Raw genomic sequence first — 25,652 nt, 5'->3', positions numbered from 1 at the left:
GTATTATATTTTTTTATTATATCATACGTTAGCATTTTTAACTTGAGATTTAAAAGAATAGACATTGCCAAATGATAAATTATAAATTTAATAAAAAATTATTTTACAAATTCATTAATAAGTATCACTAAATTTTGAAACTACCTGACTGTTTTCTGCAAGCTGGCGAATTTCCTCGGTTGTTGTTAAGTTTCTGACATTTCTCAAATATGTCTTCACATCGCTTAACATATACGACCTAACATGATCGACCTCACAGTTTACTTTTGAATATTCCAACAAGACGTCCTTGCACTTCGCATTGACGTGTACCTTCCTCAAATCGTTCACCTCTGTTCGAAGTTCGTCCACTATGTCCGAGAGTGCTTTCACTTGCTTAAATATGTGATCGAGTTTATCGTGATGGCAAATCTCTTCTGACATAACTTGAATCTTTCAGTCGGTATCGCGATATTCTGGGGATACAGCATGCAACGTCTCACTGTTATGCGATTGTCGCATAATAAGTCGCATGACAATTAATAATTTCCATCGCATCTTCGATATCAAACTATTTTAACGACATGGTTAAGTTAAGAGACTGTCACCTACCTCAGTTACTATAAATCGTTACTACCATGGTCAAATATATAAAAAAAAAGTTTTCTCGCATTAAAATATAATTTCCTTACAATCACATGAATAAAATCATATTCTTCCGTTTATACTAAGAATGATAAAATAACTTATTATCAGTAATGTAACGTAATGATAATACACGAATTCACGTATACGCATAATATAGGATATCAATGTAAGTAATGGCACTTTTTTTTTTACCAAAATCCAATCAGAAACAGTGCTACTCATTTCGTCAATAAATCGAACGAAGCTGCGTATTAAATATCATTTATTTGATTGATCGTATGTTCCTACGTACAATTCTCCTCGTCAGTCGGTGTCAAGTACCATAGCTAACTGGCTATTAGCGTATTAGTATAGTAAAGTTTGGTAATACAAAAGACTCCTCCTCTTCCATCTCATCTCTTTCTTAGCATGTACACGTATTCGCGCATAATACTATATTCGTAATATTTCGTATGTACAATTTTCGTTACTTCGTGTTTCTGTCGCGATTTTGACGCACGCGTTAGAGAGAGATTGATTATCGTTCCTCTGTTCGTGACGCACTATCGCCGCTGTCCTCGCGCGCGGGCTAGTAAACGCTAACGATGAAAAAATATATCTATATAAAAAGATACACATAAAAATCGCACGTGCCGCGCACGCAGCCCGGATAAACGAATTTCTGCACGATTGCTCGAAATAAATATGAATTCTTCTTCCCTTCCGTTATACATACCATCGATGGCTAAGCTGTCCACGCGATCTTCGTTGTCCGACGCGGCCGGTCAATCCGTGAAATGGCATCGTTATTGTACCAAAAAGAAGAAACGACTGGCTAGTGACAAGGATGTGCGCCGCGTCACCGCGATAACAACGTTAATCACAATGATGATTCGTATATTCCGCGTAATATCATGTACAATTTCGGCGTTCTGGAATGCTGATACCGTGTTCGATCGAACTTTCCCCTTCCCCTCCTTCGCTTCTCAAAACGAGATGCGACATAGCCCGGTATTCATAGTCCGATATATTTAAGATCGTCTTAAATTCATTTTTGAGAGATAATTCGGTACAGCATCTGAAGATAAACTTAAAACGATCTTAAATATAAAATCTGGCTATTAATACCGCTCTCAGTGTCCTTCCGTTCTAATTAGTTCTTCTACAATCGAGGTAATAGGGTTGCCCATTCTCATCATGTACGCTAAAGAAATTGTCCTTTCTACAATAGTTCCAGTTGCGAATCTTACGACGAGAAAAACGAGACAGCCTGAATATTCCAAACAGAAATCAAAACTGCGTTCAAAGTAATCGAGAGTCTCCTCAATTATTCGCGCTTGACAATTTCTTATAGTTAGTCTATTAATAACTATTACATTGAAATTAAATCAGGTTGACAGAAAACCTTTGTTGTTTTTTTATATCAAAGGAGTGTCAACATAGCTATTTTTCTGCCTATGTCGAATTTTTTTGGAAATTACGTTGGTCTGATAGTTTAAGTTCCGAGTACTTCGAAAAAATGATCTTTTCTCAACTACATGAGGTTTGGATGCTAAAAATGCACCCATAACATGTTACTCCGATCAGAAAATCTAAGAATTCATGATTTTCTTCAATCTAAAAATAAATTTGCCGTATGTTTAAGAAAAAAAAAAAAAAGCAATCAGGACATATTTGCATTATATAAAAATATAAAATGCATATTTTATATCGCTCATAGAAAATCTGCTTTTCAAATATTTATTTTGATCTTTCTCAAACAGCACAATGTCTAAAATCGGGACATAAAACGTTTTACGTCCCGATTTTAGACATTGTGCTGTCTGGATTTCTATATTGTTCCGCATTAACTCCAACTTGTTCTTTTTTCCACAGATTTAATTAAGATACTAATATATGAAGAGCCAATCTAACAGAGATTAACATACCTTTCAAAAGATTTAGTGCAGGCAGGAAGACAGCCTTATTAAAACCCCTCCTTTGGTTTTAAATAAACTTCTAGTTTCGTGAAGCTGTTTTTGTCTTCGGATAAAAGAATCTGATTTTTGAACAAAACAACGATCGTATGATTTCTTTCTGAAAGAATTGAAAAATTTCGTGAAGTTGCTTTTATGGCTGAGTAAAAGAATGAAAATTGCTTACAAACCGTGTTGACCATCTTTTGATTTTCTTTCGTGGATACGTTTTACAAAGCTCGTGTGTCAACCTAACGTATCAAAGTTGTACAACGAAGTCGAGCTATACAGGAATATTGTAGCCTCGACTTCTCGAAAGGCTGAATTGTTCGCGCGCGCTATCGTTCTACTACGCCCACCGACTCGTTCGATAATACTGATCAACGCAACGTTTAACAAGTCGTATAAATCACTAACAGCAGCTGAGCAAAATCAACGATAAATGTATATCCGGCTCGTCCGTCTCGTCATAAGATCTCGATCGGCGTCGCGAACGAAACGTTATTTCTTACAAAGACACTCGGCGCTTTCGTCGAGCCAGGTGTTAATACTTAGCAGCTACAACGTAATCTAACGCATCTAGCCGCATAAATAAGATAGAAGACGAAGTCTACATTATGTAAGAAAAAGAAGCAGTTGAGAAGGTGACTGATGGGATCCCTCGGCAGCCCCGTCACCACATGTGGTTCCGGGCGCCGTTTTCTCTTTTCCCTTCGTCGCGCACTCGTTTCTCTTGGTCCCTCCTTCTCTCCTTTCCTCCGCTATTCGCGTATAGCACAGCCTTCTTGCCTCGCCCGCTCTCCGCTGCTACGGTCCTCCTTCTTCCTCTCCTCGTGTGCGTTCGTCTCCGCCGGCGAGCTCGTCAACGAGTCGCGACGTCGACGCCGTTGAGATCAGAAGATAGTGACACGTCGGTCGGTCGGACGAAACGTTCATTTCGAAGAACAGAACTACTCGTCTTCAACGCCAGGGACGATTTTCCCCTCTCTATCTTTCTTTCCTGCTGGGCTTTCGCCCTGCTGAGCTTCCACTTTCTATCGTGGCCCGTTATCGGTCACGAGATCTCTCCCTGAGGTGTCGTCGTCGTCGGATGTACACACCTCTGGTGCGTCTTCCGCACGGGTTGTTGTCGTTGTTGTTGCGCCGCGCGCTCGGACTAGCTCAGTTTAGTCGGCCGGAGTACGGTCTGTCGGGAATTCGGGGAGGAATATTGGGTACAGGACGCCTACAACACAGACAGATATTATAGAGTGAGTGTCAATAATGTACATGTGTATGTATACACACGCGCGCGCGCTATACGCGATATTCAAAGCGGAAGCACGTCGCGGGGGGAGGGAAACGATCACCGAGAACGAAAAAGAACGTGGAATCGATACGCGAGACGTAGGGAGGCTTGAGAAATTCACGTCGAAATGTCCGGCTAAATTCGTCAGTTAAGTGTAATTACATATGGTCTGTTTTTTTAACTGAACTAGCTGTATTAGTTCAAGAAATGTACATACACATTCAAACATTTGAAGCGTACGTATTCTCACACTTCAGTGTGCGCAAATTTTTTGAACTAGTGTAACCAGTTCAGCTAAAAAGAACAAACCGACAGTCTCTCTGTTAACAATGGTCGTTTAATAATTCGATAATAATTACCCAGTATACATGAGCACACTAACTAACATTTCATCAATGTTATAATTTCCCACTCAACAATGTAAGTAAATTATATTTACATATGTGTATATAACATTTATATCGTTGATCGTTATATCGTTGAGTGAGATATGATAATATTGAAGTAATGTTACTGTTAACTGTACAGTTACGACTGTTGGTGAGCTCATCTAATTATATGTATGTATAATGCACACTGAGCGGCTATTGTTCTTTTAGTCGAACATCCAGATTTCATGGCGATAGCGTCACAAGCTGAGGTCTAACGGAAATGATATCACACTAACTGAAGATTGCATCTGCATTGTGAAACATGAGTGGCGAGGTGCTAATACTAGAGAATTAATAACATCATGAAATATTAGTGACACAAACGAATAATGATGGGTCTTAGAAAGAAATAGATTCGCACAGCATGCACAAGCCTTAGCGATAAATCGCAAGCAGAAATTAATTCAGCGAGAAGAAACAATCGCATTGGTTTCACCTTACACGAAGAATCGATTAACACAAATAAGAACGCATGACACGTCGTGCCCCGTATCTTACTAGTATCGGCACTACACTAAGGATGAATAAACAATTGAGATATAATTCATTTGCGCTTCTTTCTTCAAACCAGCATGTGATTTTCAGAGGTAATAAAGTTTTCTCGAAAATAGATGATCACATGTTCTACAACTATTCAGTAATACATGCTAATACGAGATCTTTAAATAAGAAGAAACAAAAATAACATTGTGACTCATAAGTCAAATTTAACTATAGTTTTAAGTTTTGGAAAAACACGTTTTCCCCATTTTCCGGTTTTTCATTTCTTATCAAAAAATTAATATGGCAGGTTTTTACAGAATATACGTGAATTTTTCTAACAGAACTTTTGTATCCTTGGAACAAAAATCACGGAAAAATGGGGAAAAACGGATTCTTCCCGAAATTTTAAAACTATATAAATTTAACTTTAAATCAGGCTTACAAGAACCAAATACTAGGTATAAGAGCGTGAACGAATTTAGAAGACATTCTCATTACAATATAATATATCTGAATAATATATCTGAAACCTGTACATACAGACGTCTTGGTCCTTCCTTTGGACCATTTTGCGATTTAACTGAAATTCCTTAATCAAAATTACAACTCATTTCATGAGAATTAATAAGAATCTCGTGGACGAACACACTCGTCACCACAGACAGCGAATAACACCTTGGAAAAATAATTTCGTACGAATTAGAAGAGAACGTATCGTAGGGTCGTACAAACGTGAGGTTCCAGAGCTACTAAAAGAAAGTACGCAGAACGCGAATACGCATCCCCGTGCACGGGGGGGATACATTCACGATGAGTTCCGGTGAGTTTCGTCGTGGTTCAGGTAAACGTAAAAAAAATGCACGTCTCTCCCTCCGTTTTCTCAACAAGGGAGAGGAAATATTGTTGAATTCGCGATAACCTCGACGGAAATGCGTTTTCGACCGTTCGTGAGAGCGGCAGTCTCCTTTTTCACGTAATCTTATTTTTCACTGACGTAGGGCGCGCATATGCATGCACGTATGTACGCATACGCGTACGGGTGTGTACGCATACGTATATACGTGTACTTCGCATACACGCATATAGATATATTATTCTATAACATATTATATTCCCTATATACACATTTATATTGCAGTAAAACAGTGTTGTGTACGCGCACACACAGCGCAATATTACAACGTGTCTCTTTGGGGTGTACCGCACAAGAACTTAGCCAAGTAACCCTCCAATGTGTGTTATAATAATAATTGTTCTCTTCTTCTTCATTTTTCTTTTTGTTAACAATATATCTCAAGGGGGAGGAGAAAATTCGCATTTCTGCCCAAAATGCAGTTACAGTTTGTTGGTCGGATTTACATGTTCGATCCGAATAAAAATGGTTATAAAAATCAATACATATATATATTATGGTATAAAAATTAACAAGGGCAATGTAATGTTGTTTCGTTAGTAATCGACGAGAACTATGCCGTCCTGATTATATTTGAAGAGTTAGAAGTACATAGTGATTTTGCTGTATGGGTTGCTCTCGCTTATCATCATGGCCGCGAAGTTTTGCTTATCGAAGGCTCTTTCTCTCTCTCTATTTCGTTAATTGGGGGTTACTTTGCCCGCGTACGACCGAAGGGTTCGGTACAGGGGAGAGTAGAGAGAAGATACGCGCCCATTCGATGTCATTTCTAATTATCATTTGTATATATACACATACATACACACACGCACGCACGCACGCACACATTGACGACAAGTTCGAGGAAATTTCATTCTGCGCGCGTGTATCCGTCGAATATCTCTTTTGTCATATCTTTCTATCTCTCAATATAAGCCTGATAACACGGAAAGTCATCAGAGCTTCGCCTGTACCGGGCCCTTCGAGATATCAAAACTATCCCGCCGTTAGCAAACCCGCGATTCACGCTTCGGCCGAAATATTTTACCGTCCCCGCTCTGCATCTGTTTTCTTTTCTTCTTTGTTCTTATATATTCCCTTTTGTAACATTATATACGCGCGGCGATCTTGAGATTCTCGACCGGCGGTGTACAATTAAATTACATTATTTAGTCGATGTTGGATTTACACTAGATAAGCATAGTGTAACTAGAGTGTGACACATAAGGCTTTTAGATGGAAGCATATATCTAATCCGCCGAGAGTAAAAGTGTGTATGTTGCATCGCGACGTATATATGTACGTATGTATTGTTGTAAGCAACTTTCCGTGAACACTGTGGAAATCACTTTCGCAATATTCACCAGCCCGGCGCAGTTGTTTGCGATTAACATCGGGCCTCGGCTATCTTTGCGAATCTCGTCATAAAGTAGCATAACGTAAAGAAGAAACTAGTACCTTTGAAAGTAAAATATGTATGTGTAACACATAGCTATATATAAACTACTCAGTTAAACATATATAAAATTACTTCTTAATCGGGATATAAATTCAGTATTCCGCCGAAAGAAATAACTCTTCGTTGTAAGATTCGACGTCGCTATTCCACCAAGCTATCGCACGGACAAAATTGTCATATATATATATAACATTGTAACTTATAATATTACAATTCAGCGCGAGAATCTCTCTCTTTTTCTCTCTACAGGTGCAATCACGGGCGTGACGTGATGAGACGAGCGAATCTCTTGTCGCTCTGATAACACATTTCGTGAGACACAAAGAATTTCATATACATTCATTTCGCACAGATATCGTCTCCATGAATTCAGCTAAAAACTCATCAACTCCCCTGCAAAAACACCGCGAAGTGTGTGACAGTATCGGAAGATAGAACATCCGTACGGAAGTAAATCGAAAGAGGTTCCAAGTGTCTCGATTAACAATATTCGGGTGCAACACACGTACGTATGATATGCTCGATCGAAGAGCTACGACAGCCTCGCGAGAGGACTCCTATTTATTCCTATTTTCTCATTGTTCTTCGTCTTAACAACACGATCTCGTGAGAGAGTGACGCTATTCCGTAAGAATGGAAAAACTCTAATCAGTGTGCAACACGATGCATCGCGCTAAACGAATCTACGAATATCTTCTTACAATACATAGCGGCATTCTTTTGTATAATAGTATTAATAATAATAATCATATTCCTTATCATGTGTTGTCTCATACATAATCACTTTTCCTGTTAGCTCGACGCGTCCAATTAATTCCGACTGCAGTGGTGAAGAATCAATAGCTCAATATGTATATATGCATGTTCGTATACAAGTTACACTGTACAATAACATTACAATAGGTATACCACTTGCGGAGTTGCACGCGGGATTCTTTTATAATCTGCATTCGCACCGATCTGCGCCGAATGTAACATGCAACATCGACATCAGTACTACGAAACTTGATGAGTCGTCTAACCGAACCACAAATTTGTATTCAATATTCTTGTCCAGCGGTGTACTCAAAACCAAATGCGGTTGATTACGACATGTTTCGAAGGTGGAGCGAGCGAATTTTGCGAGCTTTCGAGACGCGTTGACGAATGATCGAATTGTCGCAATACGAAGTCGCTGAAAATGAGCGTGGTCAAAGAAGCAAGTTTTTGGCATTGCAAAGAAGTTCGAAATGAGCTCAAGGAACGTTATTAGGCCTTCTTGATATCGACCTGAATGGAGAACGCGAGATCAACGTGCTAACATTCGCAGCATCTCCTGGTCCGCGTTATTGAAGTTCACGACGCACTCGAGTGGAAATTACTTAGAATATGAATAACGCAACGACCACGGGAGATACGAGTCTCCCCCCCGTCACCGGAGTTCTTCTAGTTTCGTCGTCTATTCAAGACATTCTTCGTTCTACTGTAACGAAAAATAATATTTTCTTTTTTGTAATTGCACTTCGATTACCGCCATTGAGTCACCCTATCTTGGGTCGTTGCGCGAACATATTCCAAATGAAAACGTAAATCTGTTCCACGTGCAATAGTAGTATCCACCTTCGCAGTGGGACTTTTCGAGCATCACACAAATAAAGATCACACACGGTGAGCTTGTAAAGCTCTCGTCGCGCTGTTCGATCCGATTTTCCGTCGGATGGCGGAACAACTGAAGATTTCGCATGCGAGTCACTGTACAGATCTCGAGGCACGTCGTATTGCGTCACAAGACACGCGAAAGAAGGATAATTACAAGGAAAGACTGCAATATATGTTTCTCCACCTCGTCTCTTACGTATATACATATATACGGTTGAGTCGCAAGCGTGATCAGAGGAGCTTCAGGGGAGAAGTAACTACAAGGTAATACAAAATGCACAACACATCGCTCCTGAACCTCGCCCGCCGAGCGGGATGTACGCACGCTCATTGTACAATGCGCGTGATGTTACGGTTCACTATATTACTCTCGATAGGGTACGGTTACCGCGTTACTCCGTTCACGACTATTCAGAGAGGAAACGTCGTATGTATGTGACTCCGGATTTTCATGCAAAATCCTCGAAGCATTCTACGCTATATCACATCCTATGTCTGAGCACATTTTTTTTTTCCTTTATATCTCGTAAGGGTTACGTATTCTTTATATTCTTACATAGTATCATAGGCGGTATGTGTGTATATATATGTATTATATATATAATATATTATATAATATAATATATTATATATAATATAATATTAATATAAATATTAATATTAATATAATATTATATTATATATAATATTATATAATATTATATATATATATTTTTTTTTCCTTTATAACAACTACAAGAGAAACAGTAATGTGTGAATGTTACAGGAAATAGAAAGAGGCAAAGAGAGAAATAAAGAGACTTTACGGTAATTCTTGTATGTAATGCTATAGCGCTTTCGGTCATCGAAGGAACTGTTTTGGAACAAGCTGGATATTACACATTCATAACTCGTTTTAGCTACCTTCCCAACAGCATGACATTTTCTCGTTTACCGTCAACTACGCGTGCGTTCGACGCCTTCCTTTCGATATCGCAATTCAATTATATATCGGATGCGGCTCTGACGCACGACCGCGTACCACAATGTCTATATATAATTTTGTGTGTTTGTGTGTGTGTGTGTGTGTGTGTGTGTGTGTGTGTGTGTGTGTGTGTGTGTGTGTGTGTGTGTGTGTGTAATGTGCGTTGTCGCACTCACGCTTTTCAACGATGGAATGTACTCTTCTATAATTAATGCGACGCTACTGTCGATCACATTATCGGGTTCTGGTAGACTTTCCAGGATAGATTCACTGGATGCAAATACATCGTTTCGAAGAAGATTCTAATCTCGCTTAGAATTTGCTCTAACAACACTACCTGCGATTTTTCACACCAGCGCGCGGTGTGAAAATAACAAATAAAAATGAGATTAACTGCGCTAATCTCTACGATTAGAATCCGGCTTTTTCTCTTTACACACATTTATAATATATATTTTTAATTCATAACTTCCTGACCCGTCGTACTTTAATTCCAGTTTTACGAAGCGGTTAAAGATCTTATTGCTCGATCTGCGATTTTGGAAAAGACCGTAATCAAGTTTCTCTGAGACCATCGAAAGTAATACGGAGTATTGCAAAGTGGGTATAGTGCTTATATATATATATATATATATATATACACAGGTTGCCGGAAACGACTTCTAGTGTCGTATATATATATGTATATATATATATATATACATATACATATAGATATACATATATGTATATATGTATGTATGTTGTATGTATATTTATATTCATTAGAGAGCTATAATACAGAGATATATATTCTTATAGGATTATTTTCTACGGCAAATATGCACGTTAAGTAAATATGTTATGTGCACACACGCGCGTACAGATCGAATCTCAAAAGGCATGGCCGTTAATTCAAATTCGTGAACATCATGCAAGAGAGAAAGAAAGACACAGGGAGAGAGACGAGAGAAACTTAGACAGAGAGAGGATCAAATTAGCGATTGTTGTTGTTGTTGCGGAGAGAGTTTCGTTAAAAGTAACGATCCGTCCGAAGTGAAAGGGACACCGAATTAGTTTCATTCTCAACCCTGAACAGTCTACCATCTACTTGGCGCAACTTACAAACAAATGCCCATATACATGTATATTATTATGTTGTTAAGGGTACAACTCGAAACTCAACGTGGGAATGTGTCTATTTACTTGATCTTGAACGCATCCATCAGCTCGTTCACGGCGGCTTGCGTCGCAGCCTGCGTCGCAGCTTGTGTCACCCTCTGTTGCAGACCACCCCCTCGACTAAACACACCACGGATAACCCAGCTTTGACTACAGATTTCTCACTTTTGCTGATGTTCTATTTTTACTTTATTATTATGCTTCTTTTTTTATCTCTTTCTGTTTTTTCTACTGAGAAACATACGTCATACACGTGATATACGTCATATACGTGAACTTTGCTTAATGCGCGTGCCGCGTGTACGAAGCGTGCACAATGTCTCACTATATGCATATATCCGAGACAAAGAAACGTTATATGAAGGTATATGACTCCTCGTAACAGTAGTTATAAAAATGTCTCGTAAATAACGCGATATTCGTCCGATATTTCGAATGAGCAACTCTTAAAAGTCTTCGTATTCTACTACAATAGCTTTATAAAGCTCCCGTTTACAAATACGTAACAATTAATATATATGCGGCTATTTTTGCGTTCTCTCTCTTCTTCATTTTTCATTTTATCGGTAAATCGTAATGCAGGCACCGACACATTTGTCCGTAAATAGTAATTGACAAGTTTCGAATTGGTGTTAACGCTTCATATAAAACATTTAGATGATAAGGAACGTGTAGCAAAAGTGCGATTGAGAAGCCTGGAACTTGCTCGCGTTAAATAGGATATACCTGATAAGTTTGAACGTTACGTGAAACACATGTGTGTATCGATGGTAAAGTACGGAATTGGGATAGACAAAGCGACAGACCTCGAAGAGACGCAACCGTTACACATATCTTCAAGTCGCATTTTATCGAAATGTCATGCTGTTAGTAAAGTGAATAAATGGTTATATCTCTATCTGCCGTGTAAGAACACAATGTTCCTTTATTTGATAATATTCTCAACGATATATACACATATGATGTACAGCTTCATCAAAGTAATTTACAATGAAACGAATGTGACTCTATGTATATATTTATATGTATATATCTCCATCTATGTATATATTTATATATTTATATCTCCATTTCTTTTGCTACGAACAAGAAAGTTGTACCTTTTGGAAATATTTAGTATTGCACAGGTTCCAAATACTATCATCGGTGCTAAGATATAGCTACAATTAGGGGGTGTGTCGATCTCTGCGCGAAGAGAAGATTAGTATTGTACATGTAGAATATATGCATATAACATACGACTAAAATTATTACACAGCTGACAGACGCCGTATAACGTTAAATAATACGGAAACAATACTGTATCGAGAAATATCACCACAGTTATACACCCTACCATCTCTTGAATTTCAATCGATCACTGAATCACCTAAGAAGTACATCGTTGTCGTGTCACGCAGGCGAAACGTACGAAAAAACGTAATTGGTTAAGTAACTTGGAAGCTCATTTAGGATCGACAACATAAGACTCAGTGCAAAACTAACTTGACAATTGGAACGACAATTTCCGTGTGATTTTCACATCCCTATACTTAACATTTCGTTATCTCTGTGTAAGTGTAATGCAGACAGACAATATGGTAACATATTTGGAAAACTGTGTTCTGTGTAAAATATACACCGACTATATGCAACGAACACGTATTGATTAGTAGCGAATAGGCGAGAGTTAGTGCGAAGACTTATTGTCGGCGCCTGCAATAGAAAGTGAAGTTAGCACCCAAGCCCCCAATCGTCACATAAGCTATTTTGTTCTCAGTACAGACGAACATTCGAGGAAGCTGTATTATTTCTTTCACATTCGCGTTTGCACGGAAAGTAGTTACACAGGTTGCCGGAAACGACTTCTAGTGTCGTTAGAACTTCGACCACGCGACCATCGCGGCATTATCGAGAGAATTGCAACTTGACGTGCGTATGACTCAGTGTTAGAGACTTGCGTTTGATGAGGACATAATGAAATCGTGACTCAAGTTTTAAAATCTCGTTTGCGATATTTCTAGTTGGAATTCGGTATCTATGTGCTCATTATATAAATAGCATTGTACTCACGATGGTATCATAGGTGGAGGTAGGCCTGGATTAGCTCGCGTTGGCTGTGGTCCACCAGGACCGGGTCTATTAGGGATGGCTGGCGCTGGCCGGCCACCTGCAGGTACTGGTGGTGGTGCTCGTGAGCTAGAAAGAGGTGGTGGCTGTGTCACTCCGCGTCTTGGACCACCAGGAGATGGTGGCGATAATCTAGAATGTAGAATGCGTCTTATCATCGACTCTTTTGCGCCACACGAGTACTACGAATCCGCCGTCTATCGAGACGAAAAATAAGTTACAAATAATATAAATCGAAAAGAGAAAGAGAAAGATCACATCTTCATCTTTGAACGCGTGTAAAGCAGTTCATCTTCTTTCACTGTTAACTGAATCAATAATCAACTTCGTGTGTGTAAGTGAAAACAAAATATCATTGAGCTCTCTAACAATATTAATCTAGCTTATACATAAGAAGCACAATTACGTAACAAAAGGAAAATCTATTGACGCAAAAAGCGTGCATAAACGTGAACGCCATATTCTTAATAATAATAATAATAATAATAATAATAATAATAATAAATCTCGAGATATAAAACCGTTAAAAAAATAAAGATAAATACATCATATATGTAAAAGATCTTACCCAAGACTGTTTCAACGGTGTTCAAATGTATGGCAAAGCAGACGGTACCAAATGTAAGGATGAGAAATTAGTAAAATGCGCGACAGATAATTCTAGGAATAACATAAAGGTTACCTTGGATTCTCGCCGGATGCTAGCCAGTCGTTCTTTACGGGCGGTGGTACCGGAGTTGAAACCGTAGCCATGGAGACGTCGCCGATAATACGAAGGGCTTCCTTGCACGCGTGATACATGCGCAACATTTCTTCTCGTTTCTGTGCTTCTTCAGGAGACTCTTCCATCATGGAAGCCTGTAAAACATTCCCGTACAATTTAGATATTTTTCTCTAGTAACAGAGTTAAAATAACTGGTTCAATTTTTATAAAAGTTCTCACAAAATTTTATAAAAATTAAAAAATTTTTTAACATTTCAAGACGTATATTAACTATATTGGCAAACTAATTTGAAACATTAGAAAACAAATTTTGTAGTTTAACTCCGAGAATCTTTAAGTTTCAAAATAGTTGAAGCTTAAACTGAACTTATCTCATTACAAAATTGCGAACACATGTTCCGGGCGAAGTAGTGAATTGAAGGGATGGGAAGGGTGAGGATACTTACGATTACAACGTCATTAAATATCTTCGGAATATTAATTTTATCTTCAACTGACTGGGAAATAATAGGATAGATTAATTTATTTGCTTGTATAACATGGTTTCGGGATTAAGATGTACAGGAAATATGGTAAAGCTCACCAAAGAGAAAAATATGTAACATTTTACCTGATCACCGCTTGCGTAAAGATGCGCCAACAATTCTCCATTAATAAAGTCCTTAGCGTTGTTAATAATAAGGTGCATGATTGTCTTTGGGACCAAGTCACGAGTAGTTTTCGTAACAATCTTCATATATGAATCCACTAAGTTCCTGATGGTTTCCACTTGACGTTCCAGCTGAGGATCCATTGACGACTGACCCTCTGTTCCACCCTGAAGGGACCAAAATAAGAATTAAAGAGATTTCACATCTTCTGCTAATGTTTTTAATTAAAATGGTCCTAAACGTCATGTCTAAAGGTACATGTAAAAAAATAAAAAATAACACTTGTAGTACCGCAAGACAGACTAAAGAGATTTAGCAATACATTCGAAATCGAATAATATGTATATATTATGTAATGTTGTTAGCATTTCTGCAGTAGTGTGATCGGTTGAGGTGTCCAATGCTCGTGTGAGTGTCATGTGCAACTCTTGAAAACACGATCGATACCAACCTCATATCCTTCCTTTTTAGTCGATTTAAATATGAGACAAAAAGAACACAGTTACTGTTATGCACTCAATATAAAAAGTTATTAGTTCTACTTTAGAAAGAGTTACATAAAGAAGATACATAAAAAAATCTACACACTATGCACAGGCGTTTCAAGAGAATAGCAATATTCACCAAGTTTTTTAATGTTGCTTTATGAAAGCATATAAATCCTCTGCGGAATTCAATGTTAATTCTACGCGCATATTCTGCTCTTGTATTTTGGCGAGAACAAAGTTTATGTTTAAACAATTTGCAACGATATCATTCTTTTGGTTAGTTTCTCTGAGAACGCAATTGTATCACGTCATCACACGGTTAACGAATCGAAAACAAAATTTCTCTTTATGCTGCCTTTACTAACTCACCCTCTGCTTATCCTAAAATAAATTAAAATAGGTTCTAATAAATACAATAAACCATTCTTGTAATACAAAGTTGATTACGTCGGTTATTTCATATTAGGAAAAAAAATCTAATAATGGTGAGTAAAAGATATTTACGATTAAACATCATCTATGATACAAATAAATCGATATAAAATAATTATCATACGGGGTGACATATAAAATTATTAAGTCGTATCAGAGCAATGCACTCACCTCTTCGCCGTTCGCTTGTTCTGTTGATTTTTCAGGATACACACCGGCCCTCAGGAACGAAGCCTTCCAAGAATCAACATCATCTTGAGTTTCACAACTGAGCTCCAGTTGTTTGTAATCCTTATAGACGTTTCTTCCCTCCGGATTGAATAACGCAAACAAATGACGCCGCGACATGAAACTTTGCTCTAGGTCACGCAACTTCAATCCGTCCAAAGGCAGCATGTACTTCTTTTCGCGTTCCTTCATACATAAAAATAGAATAGATTATATATTGTGGTCGAATATTAGTTCTGCCGCAACGTATGTAATAGCGTAACATCACTTTTAAGATATAACATATGATATAACACAGTTTGAAAAATGAGATAGACTATAATCGTGAGACACTTACTTCTTCATCCTTAAACCAAGAGATACTCTCCGACGTTAAGACGAACCAATAATCTCTCGATCCGCCCTTCATGATTCCGAGATTATGTATGCACATATAACCCTTGCGAATGACTTGATTGCCTAATGTGTGTCGACCAGCTTTAACGGCGTTTTCCGAGGATTGTTGTGCACTGTAACATAAATTACGATGTATAATGAAACGTCAAATAAACAAAGAGATCGTCGTGTACCCAACTGCGAGGGTTGTTGTCATCAAATCTTACATTAGTCATTTGTAATAAGTAATAAAAACAACAAAAAATAAAAAAGACCACTAGCAGGATAGGTATCCTAACATTCATTTCTTTATTATGTACATTTGTCGAGCAAAGAAAACGTTAACGTTTTTATTTATCTCGATAATTTACGTCAAAAATCTTCGTTTACACGAATACTGTTGAACTCTGTCTTTTACAGAGCGATAATGTAGACGTGAACAATATTTTGCGTCTTTATCTACAAATCAACATTACGTTTACATGACTATTTCAAAAAAATTCACTGCGTATGAAAATACCCCGTTATATCAAGTTCACTTAATTTTTAAAATATCGCGAAATTTATATATCGCCTCATGCATGTTACGTTTCATTCAGCTTCGGATGTTTCTAAGCAAATGTTTGCACAGCTACGTTACAACACATTAGCATATCACGAACATATACAGTGTGTCGCTACGTCACTTGGTCAACATTGCAATAAATTTCAATATTATGGTGCAAAAGGATCACATAAGCACATATTACATCCATCGCAAAACAGATTATAAGGTGATGAAACTAAGAGGCTTGATGCTGCATGAAATATAGTATTCAAGAGTCTCATGAATGATACAGATGACTTAACAATTATTTTCGTTCATAACAGTCCTAGTATGTAACAAGTTATATAAATGTTCTTTTTTTTCATTGTCGATTAGTTGTTGATTAACTATGCCAAAAATTGATATAGCAAACCATTCAAGTTGTGAAAAGAATATGAATAAAAAATAGATATCTTTCGCGCACCTATTTAAAAACCTTTCAAAAAATAGATAAACACAACGTCAAGCTTAAAAATACTGAAATCTGGTTTATAATTGTATGTTAATATATCAACTTAAGGTGGAAGCAAGGATATATTTAAAAAAAAGGATAAGCGTAAGAGAAAGAAAGAGCGTGAAAAAAATGGAAAGGGATAAAAAAAATGTAGTGTAAATCTTTGTTGGAATGTACTTTAATATTCTTACCTTGCATTATGGCTACTGGCTGCAGCGCTGCCGATATAATTAAATCATTTCTTTAATTGTGAAATTTGAAGAAGTTGATAATGAATAGAAATATAATGTCAGGACAACAAGCCCATGTTACACTGATTAGGGCAAGGCACACATAATCTCATATAGATAGGTTTAAGAAATTATCATAAATTATATACAATTTTACCTAATATTTGTTTAAATTTCCAAGATAACTAAATTTCTAAGATACGCTAACGGAATGTAAAAAGATAAATATTGGTAAAATGCGTATTTTCGTACAGAATTTGTATGCCTTATCCCTAACGACATTATCTATAGATCTGAGCAATTTTATGACGTTGTATTGTCAACATTACTATCGATTTTATGTAAAAGCCGATGGCCCCTTTATTTTTTTATATTTAACCAACAACTACATCTACATTTCAAATGGTTGTAAATGTATGCTGCATTTAGAAAGATACTTGATAATCTTACAGTTAATACTACGCGATTACATTCTTAGTTGTCAAATGAACGGAACAGTATGAAAGCTCGAGTTGTGTTAATTGCAGTTAAGTAATGAAAATGAGCTAAAGGTAAACATGTTATCAAGGTAAATGCCTAGGAGAGATCATATATAGCTTAATGTACTTACGTATGACTTTGGCACAGTGTCATACAAGTGTACATTAAATAGATAAGGTAACAGTATATCTACTGGAAAGTTATTGTTCATTAAATTCTAATGTAATTTTTAGATTTAAGGGTGAGCTAAGAATGTTTGTCAGAATGTGATCCAGAAAATTGCTATGTGAGCTGACTTTAGCAAGACATGCACCGACTGTGAAAGTATATGCGCTAATAACTCGAGTGGAAAGAAAAATATAGTGGCAAGCAAACAAATAATTTGACACAGCAATCACGTGTAATATGTCTTTCCGTTACGTCTCCAAAGAAAGTTGAATCCTGATCTATTGACTTAAAAATCTCCACTAATAAATTATCTTTATAATTATGTTCTAAATCACTTGAGTCCGCATTAACCTTTTCGCTATATTAAAATCTGGTCGAAAAACGATCATACGGTATAGAAGATCGTTTTTTATCAAGCAACTATAGATACTCTTAGTGCCTAAAGATAATTTCGTAACAGGTCTTAGTAGCGAAAAAATTAAACAAGTTCTATTACTTATTGTCTAATACGATATAAAAACCTAAAACTACTCCAATACACATGTTTTAAAATTATAAAGAGACTCTTACAGCGTAATATTGTTAAAAATAATTTTTATGTATATGAAAGAATATAATTTTCAAACTCTATCTATAAGAAATATAATCAAATATGTGACTGTGTTTATCAAAGAAAATATCTCCTTGTATCAAACAAGATTTAAAAACAATGTATCATAATGTGCGTAGAATATTATATATTTATATATAATGCATATGAAAAAGGTCATCTACGCCTGCACAAGTATGGTACTATTAGAAAATATAATGCGTAGAATATTATGTATTTATGTAAGAATCTTTTGTAAAACTTTTTAATGCAATACACGTGAAATTATATATTGCTAATGCCGTTTTAACTAAAGCAACGTTTTGAAACATACAAGTTTGCCTAAATACTCTAACAACATTACATAATGCCTCTTGCTATTCAGTGGCTATTGAAATTAACATAAAAAAAAAAATAGGAAAATACAGCGGCAAGCACAAATGTAACGAAAGGACATGTAGGACTAGATGTACCAACTTATCGAAACTGAATGTTTCGGACCGTATAATGTTTATTATTTCAAATAATAATTAAGTCTAAAGTAACATGTAGGAAAAAACAGTGAGAAACATTTAAGGATTACTTACTTCGCAAAACCGATAAAATCTTCGTGATTCGTGTTCATGTACGCGAGCTCGCAATCGACCAACAGGACCAGCTGCTCCTTGCACATCTGGTCACGCTGCCTGATGTGTGTAGTTATAATACGTTCTGTCTCTTCCCTTAGTCTAGGATAACGCGACATCTGTAATTTACACAAAAATTGGTGCGTGAGAATTATGTGAACGATGGCATTTAACGTTTAAGGGGATCCTGGAGGCGTTCTGTTTTATCGCAAATTTTGTAGTACCCATTACTGGCTGCATAGAATTAAAAATTCTTTTGCACAATTACAATACACACGTTAATATAAGCGAGGACGATTAACTTTATTCGAAAAATGAAAAAAAAAAAAAAATTACATACTTTTTTTCGCTTTTCGAACGAAGTCAATTGTCTTCGCCTACATTAACACATTGGGTGCGGACTCAATGTTTAGATCGAGCTGGGAGTTCTCTCTCTATAGCATGTTGTTTTAAAGTATATTTGAATTAATTAAAATAAAAAAAAATATGCCGTCAAGGGAGTCGAATTTTTATATATAGCATCCAACGTGTTAACGTGCAGAAGTATTTTTAATTCTGTATAACCAATAACGAGTATAGTACAAAGAAATTTGCGTTAAAACAGGACAACCCCGGGATCTCTTTAAATACAATTATAAAACTTATATTCACCCTATCTGTACAAATGCGTACAACATTACTAAGTTCTAGCACGACTAGGTCTACACACTTGAGACTTGGTTCTTTAAGTCTATTTATTTGTTTCTTGACTATTGCCTCAAAAGCCATGTCTGGAGTGAATAATCCTACCCTGATACCTGTCAAGTTGAGATTCGGTTAGTAACTTGATACCGCAAAATTTCAGTTTAATTATGCGATCTGCATTCTTGTATCAAATAATGAAGAAAGAAATCAAAAGAAACTCACCATGTATGTTTCTGATGGCGAATGCGATTTCTCTCCTGAGTTCCTTCTCATCAAATTCCATTTTCACAATTTCGAATGGGAAACGCTCGTGGAAGAGTCTGTTGATTTTAGCGCCGCCACTGAGTTCATTAGTGTTGATTTGTGCGGAACCTGAGCCTTCTATAGTTCTTTCGAAGTCTGACTGAAGCTGTTGTATCATCCTTAAAAATATTTTGCTATCAATTGGTGTAATATAACGTGTTACACAATAATATTAGTTACATGGGTAGAGAGTCTCGATGTTATCTACCATTCACAAAACTGAACCAATATCGGTTATTGAATTAATATTTGCAAATCTTACAATAATAGGAGTGTCATACATTATCCTTATAAATGCAATACCATGTCAGATAATAGTCCTAGTATTAAAACACAAAAAAGAGAAACCCCTGTTAGCAATTTCATTAGTTTTCTTGTAGCAGAATAGTTTTGTGAAATAATTTCTCCAAATAAAAATATATACGTAACGATCAATTTTTTATTTTGTTAAAATTTCATGCAAATGGCACACTACTAAAATTGTTAAAATGAAGAACTAAAAGAGGAAACAGGGATACCTACATATACATTTGAATTGATCTGGAAAATAAAAAAACAAATGTTCTAAAACCTCAAGACCCTCCACCCATGAAATAGAAAAAAATATAACAGAGATAAAGAAGTAAAAAGATTGTAAACTCATTTGCATGATTGTTATTTACAATGGAAATGTGAAACACAGAACACATTCATCAGAAGATTCCGTTGTTATATGAATACATATATATGTATATGTGTATGATATATTCTGCTATAAGATATGCATTTGTGATTCTCACGATACACAGTTTATGAATGGAAGACGAGCACTGAGATACATCGAAAATCGATCACTAGAACACGAGAGACGTTGAAACAATTCTTGATACACTTACTGTAACATGGCCTTTGTTTTGATTGCGGGGTCATCAGGTCTGAAATGTTTGTACTGTTCGACATCCTTTTCTAAAGCTAATTGTTGCTTTTGTAACTTATCTCTTAAAGCCGGCAAGGTATCCCTGATATGATTTGTTAACTGTTGATTGAGAATTCTCTGCAAATACGGTGTGCCCAACCTGTCTGCTAGGTGACGATAAGACGGATGGCTGGTAAAAGTAAAATAGAAGTTATGTATTGTTGAGGAAGCAAAAACGTATTTATTTCCCTATATGTGACAACGTCTAGAGTAGTTCATGTACCTGAGGAAGAACTTCCGTTCTGCTGCTAGAGCATTTTTTATATCCTTTCGGCCTTCTATATCTTTCTGACTTCTATTGACAACACCGATGTAACCTCTTCTCAATGGCAATAATTTATTTTCTAAGATATCTCTCGCGTCGGTGCCATCGTCCATGAGATCCAATTTAGTAATGACACCAATTGTACGTACACCTTGTACCAGTATCAAATGTCAAATTAACGTTTAAGTCGAAGGGATATTAACGTTAATACTTTCAACGATTATATATACCTTGCACGTCCACTTCCTTAGCGAGTTTAAGAGCATCGCTGTTAGCCAAATCTGTATTGGCTGGTGTGACAGCTAATATAAGACAATTCTCACGTTTTATAAACTGAAAAATCATGGTTTTAATTTGGGCTTCTATGTCTGGTGGTTGATCTCCGATTGGTACTTTCGTGAGTCCAGGTAAATCAATCAGTGTCAAATTCAGGACTGTGTAAAAATGAGAACATATACTTGATAAGTGAAAATCATCTTTTTTCTAATTTTATAAAGCTTTTATAAAGCTTCTTTGTATCATGCTTACCATTGGGTGAATATACTCTAAGATTGATCGGTATGTTAGAGATGCCTTTATTACTTCCAGTCACTCTGTCTGTTTCTGCCTCAATCTCTTTCCGCACCTCATCGAAATCAATAAATTTTTTCCCTTTGCAATGCAGAAACTCCGCATATTCTAAAACATAACAAAAAAAGAATATTTTAACTTAAGTTTCTAAAATAATTCCTATCCATAAAAATTTCTATTATATAATATTCTATTACATATCTTTATATAATATAATTTCTATATATATATATAATTTCTATAAAATATAATTACTATTATATATAAAATATAAAAAGAAGAAATATATATAATATCAAATGTGTATAAAATGCAGAAAGAGTGTAAAATTGCTCATGCATTTCATCATCTATTATATTCCTCTACTGTTAAAAGAAGATATATCAAATTTTTTGCTTATCATAATTTTAAGCTTAGGAAGTATGATACATGACAAATTCACGAATTTTAAGGTCAGGAAGTATGATATATGATAAGCATGATAACTTAATAACTGCAGTTCAGTATACTGAATATACTGTGACTTTTATTAAATCTATTTGAATGTAGTAATCAAATTAGAAATATCAATAATTGATTTATTAAACATAACAAATGTCGTGTGGAAAATAAACACGCACAATAGATGCCACAATAGATGCCACATAACAAATGTTTCCAACGAAGGTCAGGCAGAGAATGACATTATAAATAGAGTAAATGCATTATGCATTACCCTCGTTAAAAAGAAAATGTTTCTCATAACTATAGGTCAGTAGGTTAACAAGATGATATTGCAAGCATGTGGAGACTCAACATTCCTTAAATTGTTTTTAATACATAACTTTATAAAAGTGAAATATCAACATACTTTGTCACATATATGTATACTAATTGAATTTCAGTCATCAAGTAACACAAGTAAGTTATCAATAGAGACAGTAGAGAAAAGATGTTATAATCAGTCCTATTTATCATGACTCACCAGTTGTGCTGTTAATCAGCTGTAAGATAAGAGGTCTTCTTGTTACGATGCCTGAACCTCTGGGTAAGAAGTCTCTGAAAAAGAAACATACTTATTGTTATGATATACTGTAAAATTATATATTTTTTAAACAATCTTATACAATCAAATGCTTCTTGTACAATTATAAAATGCATATTATATATATATATATATATATATATATATATATATATATATGTGCAATGTGCTACTACAAAGCAATGACACATTGACTATTCATCTGAATCAGACAGGTAAAAACTATTTTGAAGTATTAAATCATGTTTAAATTCCCTAGTAAAGTGAGTCATCACTAAAGGTAAACATTTTTTGTCAAATTTCTTTCATTTCCAGCTTTTTCATATTAAAAAACTGGATTTGATAATATTATATTATTCTCTATAAAATCACATCACATCAATATATTATTGTGACACCATGGACATAACTTATATAATGTGGTATGACAAGTCTTACGTCATAAGAAATTTTAGAAACTATTATAAAATAATAATTATTAATATTATTATCTTGTAAAAACAGCTTTTACATAATATTACGGTGTTTTATTTAAAAATGTTAGACACAAAAAATAGTTAAAATCAAAAGTTAAATAATTCTCTTACTTAAAAATAATAATTTTGAAAATGCTTGACTTGAGATTTCATTGAAATATCTGTCAATTAGATTCGCTCCTATCACGGACGTTTCAGTCTCATAATTGATGTTCCAAATAATTGTCGAATTCTTTCGTCCAACCACGATGTCAGAATAACCAGTGAATGACGAAGCGTTCGCTCTACGAGACCGTAGAGGCGTCCCGCTGCCGTTTTGCGCATGAACGGACGCTTTTAAGTGTTCCCAGTAACGATGCCGAGGAGAAGACGTTTGACAGGTTGCCCCGTGGGCGTTATTCGCTCGCAGATTCCTTACTCCTGTTCGTTTCGTTTTGCGTTTCGCGGCGCGAATGACATAGTCGACAAAACCGCAGCTGTCAAACGATTCTCGACGACGACGACGTTAAGGTCAAGCTGAAAAACCGTGCGTGTTTCGCCACGCCTAGGCTTCCGTGTCGACGAAGACATCGTAGCGAGATCGAAATAAAGGTCCATCGCTCCCGGCCGCATTCTGTTACACCTTCGGCACGCAAATCAGCCAGTGGTGCGTCCGGAATTACGAGAGAGAAAAATTGTAGGATACCGAGAGCAGGAGAGCGCAGCTAAAAGGAATAGACCGACAATGAGGGAACCGGTCGATCGCGCTGATGTTAATCGATCGTGTATGATTAGATCCGCCTTTATCTACTTGATAAAGTTACCATTGGAGATAGGCGAGAGATAGATCAGCCTCGGACTTGAGACGCAATATTGCGCGAGGAGTCGATCGAAACTGTGTGACATCGCGATCGTGCCCTCCGAAGGGGTTGGGTACGTCGAGGAGAACTGAGTATACGTCTGAACGATGAAGTCGAGTACTTACTTGCCGACGAAGTTCTCGAGGACGGAGCTTTTGCCCGCACTCTGGCCGCCCACCACCGCGATCTGCGGCAGATCCAGCTGCATATGCACACCGAGCTGCGTGAACGCATCCTGCAGCTTGTTCACGATTGGGATTAACTGTTCCATACCCGAGTTGCCCGCCATCCCGCCGGATTGCCGCGATTACGCCGCTCGGAAATCGACACACGATCTCGCTCGTTTGCGCACTCTGTGTGTGTCTCTCTCTCTCTCTACTTCTTTTGCGCTCTTTCTCTTACGACTGATGCGTGTGTACGTGGTTCCGCTGTGGTTCGTGATTCACCAGCGGATTGCTGCTGCTACCTTGCCAATGCTCTGCCACCGCCCGCACATGCACGACCGCTAAAAGGGTGGCCGACGGAGGCGAGCCCGCCCGTTGCGGAGTCTAAGCACGCACTAAAGCAAGATGGCCGATTTCCTTCTGCAAAACGGACCGCTCGCTCGCTCGCGCGCGCACTGGCTGACGGCTGGTTCCCTGGCTGTTCCGCGGCTCACTTCACCGCATCTTCGTACCGCGGCGGTAGCAGCGGCGGCGAAACGACAATAATGTGAATTGCGCGATTTTACCGATCTCGCATCGGTCTCGCTCTCTCGCGTCGCGCGCGCGACGGCAGCGAACGACACGAAGTGCGAGTTTACGCGAGAACGGGACGCGCGCGCGATTTATGAGCCTCTCCCGTGGAAAAGGCGAGCCGTCGCGGCGGACACGCTCGCGTAAATAACGGTTCGAAGCGGTTACGCGACCAACGACGACAGACTCGCTTGTGCGAACAGAAAGAGAGAGAGAACCCGTAAAGCGGTTCAATCGATAATCGAAGCGTGCGCACAAGCACACCGCGGTCCGTCGCCGTCGTGACCCACTTTCAGCGGCTGCGAGATAAAATCCATATCGTTCGCGCGAGCGTCCGTCGACGCTCTGACCTTTTTACACCCGCGCGTCCCACGTATACATAGCGTTTCGCACGTACGTTCGTACGTTTGCGCGTGCGGGCCGTGCGACGGAAATTCGGCGAACGACGTTCCCTCCCGATATGACGGACGACAGTCGATACTCCATTCGATCGATGATGCAACTTCGAGTCTGTTCTCTTCGCTATATATCGCCTTTTTCTCGTTTCTCCTGTACTCTCTCTCTCTCTCTCTCTCCCTTTCTCTCTCTCTCTCTCGCTCTCCTCTCCTCTCCCTCAAAGTCAACGCTATACATCTTTGTTTCGTCCTGAATACAGCTGGGCGTATATTCGTTTGGTTTCGAGTGTAGAAAGTGTAACGCGGTGCGGCCGAGAGGAACTAAATTGTCAGCTTGTCGAAGTTACGCCATTCGCTCGCGAGCGCGCGCGATATTTTCAAAGTCGCATGG

The 25,652-nt window shown here is 37.4% G+C and overlaps 1 protein-coding gene across 12 annotated transcripts; it reads right to left on the bottom strand.

Annotated features, from left to right (window-relative positions):
* Window positions 1–1,046: 1,046 nt before the first annotated feature.
* LOC106748524 (dynamin) lies at window positions 1,047–25,203 on the bottom strand. 12 transcript variants are annotated; one of them, XM_014627152.1, is made up of 20 exons: window positions 24,258–25,203; window positions 22,758–22,831; window positions 21,752–21,901; window positions 21,454–21,657; window positions 21,182–21,374; window positions 20,879–21,088; window positions 20,526–20,543; window positions 19,923–20,122; window positions 19,668–19,813; window positions 18,978–19,135; window positions 17,115–17,141; window positions 15,846–16,017; window positions 15,452–15,694; window positions 15,218–15,229; window positions 14,321–14,527; window positions 13,669–13,844; window positions 13,555–13,560; window positions 12,930–13,118; window positions 10,902–10,997; window positions 1,047–3,786 (listed from the first exon to the last, which is right to left on the bottom strand). In XM_014627152.1, the coding sequence occupies exons 1-20, from the start codon at window positions 24,419–24,421 to the stop codon at window positions 3,723–3,725; spliced, it is 2,709 nt and encodes a 902-aa protein (XP_014482638.1). In that variant the 5' UTR covers window positions 24,422–25,203; the 3' UTR covers window positions 1,047–3,722. The 12 variants fall into 12 exon arrangements, with proteins under 12 accessions (XP_014482638.1, XP_014482636.1, XP_014482647.1 ...); XM_014627150.1 differs by lacking the exon at window positions 15,218–15,229 and adding an exon at window positions 14,812–14,823 and having other exon boundaries at window positions 24,258–25,202; XM_014627161.1 differs by lacking the exons at window positions 10,902–10,997; window positions 15,218–15,229 and adding an exon at window positions 14,812–14,823 and having other exon boundaries at window positions 24,258–25,202.
* Between the last annotated feature and the right edge of the window lie 449 nt (window positions 25,204–25,652).

The sequence above is a fragment of the Dinoponera quadriceps genome, unplaced genomic scaffold (assembly GCF_001313825.1).
Source record: "Dinoponera quadriceps isolate SergipeBrazil2010 unplaced genomic scaffold, ASM131382v1 scaffold2872, whole genome shotgun sequence".
Classification (NCBI taxonomy): domain Eukaryota; kingdom Metazoa; phylum Arthropoda; class Insecta; order Hymenoptera; family Formicidae; genus Dinoponera; species Dinoponera quadriceps.
This window is presented reverse-complemented; position numbering and strand designations above follow the sequence as displayed.